The sequence below is a fragment of the Perissodus microlepis genome, chromosome 5, assembly GCF_051167445.1.
Source record: "Perissodus microlepis isolate ML-2025 ecotype Zambia chromosome 5, ASM5116744v1, whole genome shotgun sequence".
In the NCBI taxonomy this organism is placed as follows: Eukaryota; Metazoa; Chordata; class Actinopteri; order Cichliformes; family Cichlidae; genus Perissodus; species Perissodus microlepis.
This window is the reverse complement of record NC_140465.1, coordinates 14,575,530-14,589,699: the sequence shown is the minus strand read 5'-3', so window position 1 is coordinate 14,589,699 and position 14,170 is coordinate 14,575,530. Positions and strand designations below refer to the sequence as shown.

The 14,170-nt window shown below is 39.5% G+C and overlaps 1 protein-coding gene across 3 annotated transcripts in view; it reads right to left on the bottom strand.

Moving 5' to 3' along the window:
* tfeb (transcription factor EB) overlaps positions 1-14,170 on the bottom strand; it is a 28,406-nt gene that overhangs the window by 12,463 nt on the left and 1,773 nt on the right. For 2 of the 3 annotated variants that reach the window (XM_084928079.1, XM_084928081.1), the window contains exons 1-2: positions 6,997-9,004; positions 842-946 (exon numbers count right to left, since the gene is read on the bottom strand). In XM_084928079.1, the coding sequence (XP_084784205.1) occupies positions 842-871 (30 nt within the window). In that variant the 5' untranslated portion in view covers positions 872-946; positions 6,997-9,004. Of the gene's footprint in view, positions 1-841; positions 947-6,996; positions 9,005-14,170 lie in introns of those variants that run through there. The other variant, XM_084928080.1, reaches the window with a different exon arrangement.

The window sequence follows — 14,170 nt, the reverse complement described above, 5'->3', positions numbered from 1 at the left end:
ACAGCCGTTCACTGGTAACAATCGAAGCACGCAATGTTAGAAAGAGGGGATTTGTGAGTTTCATGCTGCTACCGGTAGGTAACGTAACAACAACAGTGGCTGCAGTGACTCCAACTATGCTCGTGACTATTGTTTGACTATCAAATGTACATGTGCAAAGTGTCCGAAAGGGACACGGTGAGGTCTTGTGAAAACTGTAAGATTTGTATGTAAAAGTTTATAATCAGCCGTGTATTTTAAAATTTACTTTATTTTAAAAGCTTCAATGTCCATTAAAAAGCAACAACAACAGCTCTGACCTGCCTTTTAGTATATTTTAGTGTGTATAGCACCACTTGTACATAGTACCAATAATTCTTGTATAATATTTTATTGATTCTGCATTTTTAGTAGCTTTTTCACATATTTTTTAAATGTATTTTTACTTTTTTTATTTTTTCTATTTCTCTTGTTTTCTAATGTACCTCTAATTCATTGTTTTTCTTTCTGACCCTTGTGCTGCTGCAACAAGGCATTTACACCACTGTGGGATTAATAGCGTCTATTTATATCCATCTATGTAAAAACAATGACATAGTTAAAAGAAAAAACAAGAATTTGTTTTCTTCCTTTTATTTTTTGGCTCGGTGTTATACTTTATACATGGCAGTGAAAATCAGGCCCTAATGAAACCTAGATAGGTGACACGCCCATCTATCAATCAAAATGCTATGAGACATTTAAAAGGAAAAAAACGTTCAAGTTTCAAATTCATTGCACAACATTACAAATATAAAGTGATATAAATAGCCAGCAAAACTCCCGCATGTTGTTTACTGAACGGTGGAAGGTTATGTTGTACCTGCATCCGCAAGCCAATGCGTGAGGCCATGGCTGAGGGGCGGGGGGGCAGGGGAGGGCGAGCTGACGTTAATGCACCACAGTCCAGCCCGAGAGGTAGTGGAAGCTGTAAAAGAGACAACGAGGGGGGGAAATGAAAAAATTGTAGTAACATAGAAAGAAGCTAGAAATGATCTGATTAACATAAAATGTAACCTCGCTATTACAGATCATTTGCAAAGAACTAGACTATGAAAACACATCTAACCTCTGAAGGAAAGCCTAATTAAACTAATTATTTTATGTTTAATGGCAACATCGGTGGTAAGAAGGGAGGTGTGAGACAAGAGGAGATGTGTGCAATACTTTCGTGTGTACAGACCTGTGGCTTTGTGATGTTACAATTTTTTTGGCTTTGTTTATTTAACAGTGAAGCAGATTCTCAACTTTAGTTTAAGCATTCATTTCTTGTTTCAAATAACAAACAAAAGTCTTACCTTAGTTTGTCTTATTTATGCTAGTATATGTATGCAAGATTGTCCAAACCTTTACTAACTATTGATAAACAGCTATTTAAACTTATAAAAGAAGTCCAGAACCAAGTTGATTAAATCCTCTGTTCAGTTAAGTTAAATCAAGGTAGTAGTCACACCAATGCAATATCTCATTTATAACATTCAAAAAAATAAATAATCCAGATTTCTGTGTTCCCACTGAATCAACTGTACTAAATCCAATTTCTAAAAGATGTTTAAACGCAGGGTGAATACTCATAAAAACTGTTTACCAAGTTGACACAGCATTCGCTGATTCAGTCTCTGATCAGGCCTCAAGTAAGCAAAGCTGGATCAGTGAACAATCTGACACATCACCAGAATCAGCCAAGCCTCTCAAATCTATTCATCTAACCATCCATTCATTGTCTGCCTGTTGTGCAACGTTTTCAAAGAAATAAAAAATAAACAACCCCCCAAAAACATTCATCTCATGACTGTTCCCAAATTGAAATGTCACTTAAAAATCCACATTTCATGCTGTATCTTTTGAATCAAAATTCCTCAACTACAATGACCTTTTGACTTTCACACCTAATGTGCATCAATCACATAACATTAGCAGCTAATGCAAAAACAAGGATCACTTGCACACTCCTGGTGTCACCCTGACTTGACCCTTTTAGTTTTGTTATGATGAAAAAAAAGACAAGAAATAATTTTTTTTTTCTCCCCCACATAGAGGATGATTTCCAGTCATGGAAGTCATGTCAAAGTCATGTGGTCTTGTTGTTCTTAAGTGATCATGTGAGCAAAAAGATGAGGGGAACACCCGTCACCCCTTTCAACATCTGCTTTTTTTCTCTCACATACAAGTTAACATAGATTGGGGAGTTCCTGGGCTGATAGTTCCCCTTCTGCAGTGACTTGCGTTTAGCCCCTGCGTGACTAAGCTTCTCTGGCCCTTATAAAGGTGTGATGAAATCAGTGCTAGATCTCAGTGTTTAGTCAAATATCTTGTGCTTGCGGTGATGTGGGATGGAATAGCACAGCATCAGTCAGAATGTGATTGCTCCATTCTCTGTATATGCTCATAAAGAGAGAAAGACAGAGCGAGAGAGAGAGAAAAGCTCATTGTGCACGAGGTACAATAAGAAGGGCAGCTCCTATTGAGAAGGACTGAAGCCGCCTGTTGTCCACAGTGTACATTTCAGCAACCGAGGGGGCACACACTGCCTGCTTTGTGCCTATTAGATGGCCCACATGAAAAACACACACCCATGCAGAGATACACATTCAAACACATACAGTTTCCAAAACACACTTGTGCCAGAACTTGGACTTTAGGGCAGGCCAACCGGCAGATCTTAAAGGCCAGCTTGCTTTAATCTGCAAGATTTGCAGCTGTTGATGCAATGCTGCAACAGAAGGAGCCTTCCTGCAGCGACAGTAGTAAATGTCTTCAAGGTGTGTACTTGTGCACAACAAGGGCTAGTTGCACAGGGGAATGTTGTTGTTGACCATAAAAGCTCTTTGCAGACACAAGCTTTACTTATAAAAACATATTAGATTTGCCTTTAACCTAATGGTCTACTTTGTAGAGAAACCAGGCTACGTGGCACAAATAATGGCCCAAAGACACACATTTGAATCCCCGATGCACGAGTGAAAGGATTCCAAATCTACCTTGTTTGTAAAGCTGCTGACAGTGGCAGATGCGTTTGCTGCAATGTTTACATTTCACTTCCTCCATTTTCATCATGCAAAGTATGTATCATACATCCACCCACTGTAACAAAGCCATGATCCATGACCTACATGTCCTGTAAATGTTGCACACTTATTTTCATCATATAGGATGTCACTTCCTGATATCATATGGTGACACACTGCTACCAGGCAGTGTGATCCCCCACACGGGCCTTCCCATTGCCTGACATCAACTGGGGGCATTTGTGACGCAGTAGAAGCACAGAGCAGCTATTGTGTGTCCGACACTGTAATGTCACAACCCTTTCACTTCAAACACTGACAGCCAGTAGTAGGATGCAGAGCGGAGGAAGCCCGGGTCAGAGGCCAACACTGCCACGTTAGTCACACAAATATATCTCAACCAAAGTCCAGCTTCCATGTCTAAACTAGCGTAAGCATGTGTTACTGCAGTACTTTGTGTGAATGAAAACATTTTCAGATCACGTCAAAGTAAAGGCTGATCAGATACATCTGTGAGGAGGCAACATGGCTAGGTAATGACAGCTAACCAAGATATCCAAGACGTGTGTAATATATTCAACTTAGAGAGTGATGACAGCTTTTCTTCCAGGCAGAAGCATAGCAGGTACACACAGAAGTACACACTAATGTGGGGGCAGTGTGGGGCTATAGCACCTGTGCTCGGAGACAGCGTGTTAATTTGTGGAGTGTTTATTTTTAGAAGTGGCTGTGCAAAGCCAAGAAGGGCCTTTTTGGCAACAGGCAGTTATATGTGGGGTGTGTACATACACACACACCTACCTCTATGCATGCATGGTGCACATGTATGTTGTCAAACCTGCATATAAATAACAGCATGTAAAACTTTATTTAAAGCAAGTGTAGGACCTGTGCAAATCAGTTCTGCACAGTTAGTGAGCATAGAGACAAGAAGTGCAACATGGCTAGCCCTGCTCTGAACACCAACACGTCAACAATGTAGTGCAAAAGCTGCTTAACCTTCCTCATGACAAGACAAGATATTAAAGTTTTCACAGACCAAACTTGGAAAACCAAAGAATATAATTTCAAGTCAAAACACAAATGCTGGATTTCTCATTAAGTTATCTGTCTTCCTGTGCTAATGGCTAAAATAACCCCTGCTCTCTGTTCTCCTTTTCAGGAACACCATGTTCCCCTGAACTACGGTGTGTTTTTTTGTTGTTTTGTTCATGTGTTTGTGTGCGTAGCCTCATGCATTTGTGCATGTGTTTGTGTGTAGGTGCGGGTACAGGTGAGAGGAGGGCATGCACATGAAGAGTAAGCCTGAATGTGCATTAGTGCTCTACGGTGTTTGCCAGTTTTCATGAAGACCCCTTGAAAACATGTAAACAGACCTCTGTTTTGAATATGTCAAAATCACAATTTCCACCACCACCATCAGCTTAAGGATACCATGATTACGGGATAAAACTCGCACTGGAAGTATGGGATTCAGTATATATATATATATATATATATATATATATATATATATATATATATATATATATATATATATATAACACACTGGCAAACAGGCAGATCATTTTCATCGGTTACCACAACATATCTGTGACATAAATATATATGGTTAGAGTATACAGGGGTTATATAGGCACAGTGATTTTATTTCTAGTTCTGAATGAAGCACAGTGCTACAAACACTTGGCATGATGATTTTGACGGTAGAATATGAAAAGATATCTTAACAGCACGCAGACAGACGCACACACAAAATACAATTACCTGTTTGAGAGTAAATAAGAGTTCACAAAGTAGTGTGTGCTTGCTTATGCTGCTGACTACATGTCTGGATGATGGAGAGAGCCGATGGCCAATGGGATGAAGGGATGAAAGAACAAAGAGACAACAACAATCAAAAAGAAAAAGAAGAAATGATTGGTTATAAAATGTAAAACTGAACAGAGAACTGACAGATAAAATGAACAGCTATAAATAAAGCGTATAAATTTGGCAGTTGTGAAAAAACAGCTGAGGAAGCAGTGAAGTATTTAAGAAGGGGGAGCTGCAGGTGTGCAACACACACTTAAAGCAGAATTTCCATAGCGAAAGCAAGTGAAGCAACAGACCATGGTGAGGCTTAAGTATAAACACATGCGACAGGAAGATATTCTCAATAACTGATTTGAAAGTTGTTGTTTTTTTCCCCTCAGCTCATTCTTCAGGCACTGCATTTCCTATACCTGGTTTCCAGTCATTTTGACACCTTAATCATTAAAGTAAGAGCGTCAAGGATGTAAAGGTTTTTATGAAAAGTAATGCACACCCAGGGAAATATCAAAACATTGCACAATATCATGGTTAGATTTAAAAGGGATCTAATATACACACATATACACAACGCACACTTTTAATATCTTAGTGAGGACATCTAAGTGACATACTGCTTTCCCTAGCCGCTTACCCTAACGCTAACCATCAAAAATGAATCCCTGAACCCTTAGCCTAAACCTAATAGTAACCCTGACACCAAAACCACATTCTGAGTCTCAAAAATGTCTTCAAACTCGTGGGGACGGGCATTTTGTTGCCATAAGGGACTGGTGGTCCCCACAAGTATAGTAGCGTTCCAATTTTGGTCATCACAAAGATATCTAAACATGGTACACACACACACAAAGAGTATATATGATGCAAAATAACCACTCAAACATAGTCAGTAGTCTTAAGACTATAAATGTAACATGGATAGAAACATCTGTGTAATTTATTACCATCTCCTCACCAAGATGAAGTGCTAAGGTTGAGTGATTCTACTCAGTGGCTAACTTTCAGAAGGTCATCTAAATGAATCACCATAACTCATCAACACTGTGCCTGAATCACAATGCCTGTCACATTCAACAGCCTATTTATAGTCGCTCAAGAGAGACCCTGAGCAGAGCGAATCTCAGCTACAGTGATCACCGAGCAGAGAGTACTGTGAAAAAAAGCACGGAAAGAACAACAGCAGGCTCTCCGCAGTATCTATTGTACAACACAGAGATATGGGAAGGACAATGAGCCAGCATCATCAATAAAAACCACAACGCATTACTTCCCCTTTCCTTCCATGAGTTTTCACAACTCCTAGTTCTGTCGGCGGTGAAGCAACTTCCTTGCCAGGCAAGCCATGGAAAAAACTAAAACTTTTTAAGCCATGACTTTTTTTTTTTTTTTTTTTTTTATTAGGAGTAAGGAACAGTTTACACCAAAAACTTTGCAATTGTTTGACACTGACAGCCGCTCTCATACAGCACTTGAACTCCTAGAAGGAAGGGAAGAAAAAACCTACAATAAAATAAACGCTGTCTAATCTAAAATCAGTTAAGCTATTTCATCTAACCAAACTGGTTAAACAGACACGAGACCTGAATTATACACAAGCCATTTGCCCTATAGTGCTCTACAGTCTGTGTTTCACTTACATAATCTCTAGATTATGTAAGTGAAACACAGACTGTAGAGCACTATAGGGCAAATTATAATACTTTTATCCAGCATCTCTAAGAGCAGGTGTAGTGCAGTCTAACTTATAAGCTAGAGGATAACCCAAACACAGAAAACCTTCTGAAAGTCTGGCCTCCACTGATCATTTTTTCTTTTTATGCTTGCAGTTCAGCTAAGATTAACTGCCCTCTGCCATAATCGATCACAATGCTAAACAACGCTTCAAAGCTGCTCAATCATATTTTTAATTTTTCTTTTTTAAAAGTCACAGACAGTACGTTAAAATTGGGTCATAATAGACCAGATCTAAAGTGGTTTCTGTTGCTGTAAGTGTTTCTGTTCCTCTGCCTCTTACTAAAATACTTTGCACATAATATGTTCAGAAATGTTTCATAGTAAGCACGAACAGAGCTCAGGCTGACAGCTGTCAACAGCCAGGCACCACGAAACACACACAACAATGGATATAGTTCAGTATAGTTAAACTTCAGGTTCTTACCAGAAACTCTCCAACTACTCCAAAGACAGCATAGTGTATCCAGGTGAAATGAGCTCCTCCACGTGTTAGTAAACACACTGACAGAGACCATGAGCTGTTTGCTTGCTCAGCCAACCAGAGCTTACATGTGCTGCTCCACTGATTGTGATGCCACCCCTTCCTCAACAGGACTGCTTAATGTACAGTGTCAGTCACTATTAGTCACCTTCTGCCCCCTTTCTAACCACCAGCTCAGCTTCCTAGACGTCCTCCTCCTCCTGCTGTTTCCCTCCTCTTCCCCTAAATTACCCTGAATGCAATCGTCTGGGCCAACAACAAGGAGATCCCTGTGTCTAGCTAACTCTTTTAGTTTCTTCTTTCTCTCTCTCTCTCTGTCTCTATTGGGCAGCTCCTCCTCAGTCCAGCCTCTCTTCTTAATTCAGTGCACAACATTTGCATACAGCAACACCTACACATATGCGTGCGCAATTTGAATGCAATTCCTTATTTTATCTACCAGGTCACTGTGTTTTTATGACCTATGGGGCAATGAATCAGCACATTTACTTCTTAAATTGAACACCCACACACTATAACCACACCACACAAAGCACACAAAAACATTAACATTGATGATCTGCATTTTTTCAGTGTTGTTTCCACAGCTTTCTGACTTTTTCTAATAAATGAAACATTTCACAGCCATGGATTTCTAAAGCTGTGATCTCTGCATTATTCAGGTATGATTTAATTTATGTTTAGAAAAAAACCCCACACTGGCTACATCACACATAGCTAAAATGTGATCCAAATAAACATCTGAAACACTAGTGGTAGCTTTACAGGCATAAGATCTGACCAGCAAAAAACTGCCTCCAATGAGGGTTTACGTTTTCTGAAGTAGTGCAGCAGAGTATTGCAAACTTAAACCTATATGGAATATCGATGTATTTCTGTCATTAATGAGATATTATGGATGAATGGCTCCTGAAGGCGGCTCTCTATAAGACAGTAAAGAACATCAAAATCTCACGTTCAATAAAATGCATATACACAAGTACGTTGTATCCATCAACAACCAGACAGACAAAAAAATAAGGAAACAGAATACTTATGGATATGCCAGAAAGTTTATTCTGTTTATTTGGACGTAGCTTTTTTTAGTGGGAGAAACGTTTTGTCACTCATCCGAGGGACTTCTTCAGTCAGCTGACTGCAGGTTTCACCAATCTTAAAAACAGTACATTTGCATAATGACCAAAACTAGCATCACTGATTACCAATGGGCCGTGCTATCAGTTTCTTGCAGTCAGCTGACTGAAGAAGTCCTGTGAATGAGTGACGAAATGTTCCTCTTACTGAAAACGCTACATCCAGATGAACAGAATCAACTTTCCGGGATTTCCCTACCTTGATGCTTGAGCATGCATCAAGACTTATGGATAGGATTTTTAACAGACTCTGAGTGATGAGTTCAAGCATCATCGCCTGAACTAATATTAGGATAAATTCATGGCATAGCATACTAAACAACAGTATCGTGTACAGATCTGGCTAACAGTATCATGTTTTTAAAGATATTCCCCATTGATATTCACATAGATGTTCCCATAAAACTATTGTAAAGAGGCAGTACTCATCTGAAAATCTCTTATGTTAAGGACTATTGCAATTAATAACACTGTATCTAACCCAGTTATTTACATCCCTCCATGCAAACACTTCCAACCTCTCCACACCCTGTATGCCTCAATAAGGAAAAACAGGCCACTATGCTAGTTGTTCCTAACACAACAGAGGAGGACACAGGCCAGCATGGTTCAGCAGCACCCAGCTGACAAGAATCCCTTGTTTGTACACAAAGCTTTAAACAGTAGGCCAGCTCCAGTTCTCATAGTGCCCACAGTGTATTTACTGGGTTATTTTCGTCCAGGGGCAGGACCCATGAGGGTCCTCAGCTTATTGGCCAGAGAAACTGCATTCCTGTCTAGGCTACCAATGGTAACTAATTTCAGTAGGAGTAGGGGGGGGGGGGGGGGGGGGGATCTCTGTCCATGACAGCTTTGTACCCTTTTACAACGGCCTTTCAAGGATGCACATACATTGACGCAAACATACATACGCCAATCAAGGCCCTCTCCATTGTCGATACGCAAGTTTCCCATTTTTTAGTGCCTCAGTCACTACAGTTGGGGCCAGATACCATCTACTCTATAAAGACCAGTACTGCGGCTCTGCTGAAAGTCTAAAACATGTGTTTTGATATGTTTGAATCAAGTCTGACCTGGCTATGCTCACTTATACCTATACTGTGTGCTATTGATGTAGGATAAAACAGGGCCGTAAATATGCCAGGAAAGTCAGAGAAGCTGGATGTAGCCTGTAACTGCACGAGTGTGTGCTTTTGTGTATGATGTATCAAGAAATAATAAAATATAACTATTTTAGAACTTTAAAATGCATTCTTTTGGGGTTTTTTTTTCTTTTTTAAATCCATTTAAACTTTATTTAACCAGGAAGTCTGCTGTGATTAAAATCTCTTTTGGAAGGGAGAAGGTGGCGCCACACCACTATACCAGCATGACACATGATATTTTTGGTAACCAAAGTGATGTTTGCAAGATTCTGCAGACCACAGCATCTGACGAAACCAATATTCACTTATGTAAGAGTTGCTTTACATTAAAAAGACTAAATAACTGAAACTCTTTGAAAAAGAAAACAAAAGAAAAAACAGAACCCACAGCACTTCCCGACTATGCACATAACATCATTTGGCCCGAGGTGACCCCATGCTGTGTGTATGACTAATAGGAGTGTTGTTGTGGTTTAATGATACTTGTCACATGCTATAAATTATGTGGGATATTACAACTCTAATTTGAAGAAATATACATGTTTACAGTTTACAGGCAACGACGTCATGATATTCCAGTCACCGTGTATGAAGCAAATAGCTGTTTATTTTTAAATCAATCCCATTTCTTGTTGGAGAATTTAAAAATATACACTAATAATATAGACAAAACAAAAGTAGTGGTCTCTGTTTGTGAATTTAAGAGTGGGTAGTACAGTAACTAACCAACCAGCAACCAGCTACACTACATTTCTTTTTGCATGGGTGAACATCATCATATGCGGGGAAAATGGAATGGAAGACAATCTAGAGATGAGAGATAAGGCAGGCACACACGCGCACGCGCGTGCACACACACACGCACGCACGCGCGCACACACACACACACACACACGAACTTAATTTGACTTTGGCTATCACACACAAACTTAATGACTCCCACCACCTTGAGTACAAAAAAAAAATCAAATCGCTGTAATGCAATCTAGAAAACTCTTGAAAAACTTGTTAGTATTAGTGATGGAAAGTAACAGAACGTGCCTGTACATGTGCACAAGAGTGCGTTTCCGATCAGAATGCATTTCTTGTCCTCTGATCAAATATGAGACAGGTTTTACTTAAACAGTATAGACAAAGGAATGTTATCTATACAAAGACACCCACACACAGCTTGATATAACTTTATCATAGAATAATCTAAAGATTTTTCCATAGACTATTACCAGCCCTAAGAAAGAAAGACAAAAACAACAACAACAACAAAAATGCAGCTATTAAATTACTAGGATTAATTTATACATGCTTGTTTCACTCAGGATTTTTCCCTGGTCATTCCCAAAACACTGGCATATTCAGTGTTTTGGGAATGACAGCGAGAAGCCAACCACCTTCAGGTTATATAACATACAGCATTATGCAAGGGGAAAGAAAATATCTAAAGAATCAAGTTATAATCACTTGGAATTTGAGTATCTTTTTGTATTCAATTCATAACTGAAAGCTGCACAAGGTACAATTCAAAGAAAGTTCTTGAACTCAATCCATAAGGCATATAAAATATACCAGATTTAATTTTGGCTCCTTGTGAAGACCTGCACCATTTCCAGCAGTCCTGCTATTTTTAAATCACTTTCTGGAAGTACCATGCTTGTCTGCAGTTTCATCATGAACCTCAAACTTTCGTGAACAGCAAACATCAACCTCTGAGTCAGACGGACCCAGCTATCATTTTGCTAATCATCATGGGTAACTGGGACACTGGCCTCTCTTTTTTGACACAAAGACCGAACAGTGGTCTTAAATGGGAGAGCGGAAGGGAGATCATGAGGTGAGTAGCGCTACCAGGTCCATGTCATTTTATTTAATTCACAAGTTGTCACTGTAAATTTGTCCCTGAAGGTCAAATGTCTGTGAGTGAAAATTTGGCTCAAATTACCTGAACTTAGAGAGCAGGCTCAGCTCATTTTGAGCTGTTTACAATCAGAACTACTCCGTTTGACTCCATATTCTTCCTTAAAATGATATTCAAGTTGAACAGTTGTTATCGGGCACTGCAAATGCATGCCTAGAAATGGTCAAAATGGGACTTCCAAGGAGCGATCCAAGCTTAGCTGGAGTGCTGGAACACTTACAGCACTTCACAATGAGCTGACCTCGAAGGGGATAGTGGGAAAATTTAAATCAGATATGCTGTTGAGGGAGTAAAATATTGTTGTTTTAAATCTTCAAGTACAAACATGAAAAGCAATGTGACGCCACTGTGGAGCTCAGTATGACCACCCCGACCCCAAAAAGGTACAAGCTGAGGAGGATTGAACATTTCTGAGCCTAGATGAAAAAGTAAGGTCAACACAAGAGGATAATAAGTTCCAGGAATTTGGGATATCAGCCATTTCCGAACGACAATTAGTCAAAGGCAGAAGATTATGCATCCAATATGGATAAATATGTCATCATGAGTCAATAAATACTCTCCCTGGATCTTTTTTTATGCCTTAAAACTAGCCTGAAATCTAAGCTAAAAAATGCTGGTGAGATAATCTTGAGAAAGCAGATTTGTGTTTTCAAATCACCAGTGGTTTCAAAGTACAGTCAATAGCAACAACACTTGGAATCACATTATGAAAACCTGTTTGAGGAGCCCACAGGGCATAACATTAAGGAAGCAGTCTGTGGAGTACATGTGAAAGTTCCTAGTAAAGAACTGAACTGTTCAGCTGGAACCACTTTTCACAGCACTGAAGACGATTATAAATGGAAAGAGTTTGTGCACAACTTAAATAGTAGCAGATACAACACCTATCTTTTATCATCAGTGCTTCACTGAACCTTGAAATCTATATTTTTTGTGTTAATTTCACAATGCACTTCAACTGTTAGCTTCCTGAAAGAAGTGAAACTACCAAGGACACTCTTTCATATTCATTATACACACTTACTACACATACCTTACTTTATTAAGAAAAGCTTTTAACACAATAACTGATTCATTCCCATTTGTGTGAACAACTTTCAAATGTCACACATATTGTGTGTTAAGTGTGCAGCAACATTATGTTTAATATTTCTGAAAAACATCTTAATAAGGAGACAAAAGGTAACTGTAACATTTTCTGTGGGCCACTGTAAGAGATGAGGTTTAAGAGAGACACAACTACAACTGATCACTGCAGTTCACAATGATAAGAAAACTGTAGAATCACACACTGCAGCTGCCCAGTTGTGTATAACTCACAGATGCAGATGAGCAGCGATTCTTACAGAGAGAAATGAGACTGAGCAAGCCTGTCACTACTGTCTCTCAGTTAAAAAAAAAGAGGATGTGAAACTGTGGAATGAAGATAAGATGAGGAAGTGGAGTCACACATTTTGCACATGCCCTAAAACGCCCCACCCACACTTACCTCTGGGAGATCATGGGTCATGTTGTCATATAGCACATGCCACGCTGTCATTCCCGTGGTTTTCTAGAAAAACTCCGAGCTTCAGTGAAAAGCTTATGCAGTAGTTTGTGTTATATTTCTGTCTGCCTTTTTTAAATTATTATCTCTAAGGAAAACCCAACAAACCACCAGGATAGGTCCTGGTCTAAGGACAAGAGCTGAGAAAGCTGTGTAGGTCATGGGAGAACTGTCCATATGGCAAACGGATGAAGCTGTGTTTACACACACCTGATGCTCTTTCACACTAGAGTACATCTATTGAACCGAGCCACTGTGCTTGTGTGTCTCAGTGTGCAAGTGCAAGGGTGTGTGTGTGTGTGCGTGTGCGAATACACCTTGCCTGCCTATGTTTACCTGAAGAAAATTAATCCCATCACCAACGGACTGCAGACACATACCCAATGAGGCTGAAAACATCTATCTCTCTCTCCCTCTCACACACACACCCACAGGATGCAATGCTTGTACTAATTTGTGCCTTTCTGTGCCAAGTTGAACACAAATCAGGGAACAGAAATACTAAAATGAAATCTTAATTAGAATACTTGATGTGGTCACATTTCCTGTGATGTTTCCATCTTTAACTCAACTTTGGGTTCATCTGCTGCTCTGTCTGAACAGGTGGCAGCTGTGCTATTGGAGAGAATTAGAGTGCAGTCAGTCTATCAGGCGTCACTGCTGCTCTGCATACTGTGACCAGTGACCTCTGACCTTGCTGACAGTGACCTCACAGCTCTGTGCGTTTAATAACCCTGGCCCCTCTCGTATTGTGTGCACTACATAACCCTGCTGGTTTCACGATGACCTTCAGTCCCATTCTTATCTGTGTGCCTACACTTGTTCACGCTTGTTCAAAAGGAGTCTAAACAGCTACACAGACACCTTGCACATGAATACATTTAATCTTATAAATTTAGTTTCAATATCAATTGACTCTATGTAGATATATCTCCAGCAATCCATCATTTATTTGAAAGTTTAGCTAATAAGCAGTATAATCTCCGTTATGTAAACATGCCGAAAGGCACATGATAAAATTACAAGGCAATAATTCAATTAAAATGGTTCATTGGCATGCAGACTGGATTAGTTACAGCTATGCTATCTGCCCATGCTGATGCCCAGTTTTTTCATCATTTCTGACTGGTTACAGAGTCATGGTCACAGTCATGAGAGAGAAACAAAGAGAGTCAGAGGTAAACTAGACAGAGGCAGAAGGAAAAAATAAAGTTTCTAATCATGCATATTTCAAATTATACATTATTCCCATAGTCGGATCTAAATCCAGTCACATGCATACTTATCTGTGGGTGTTTTTGTGTTTCAGTAACATGTAGACAGACATCCTCTTGCCTCACAGCTCTCCCTGTCTTCTATATCAAAACCCATGTGCATA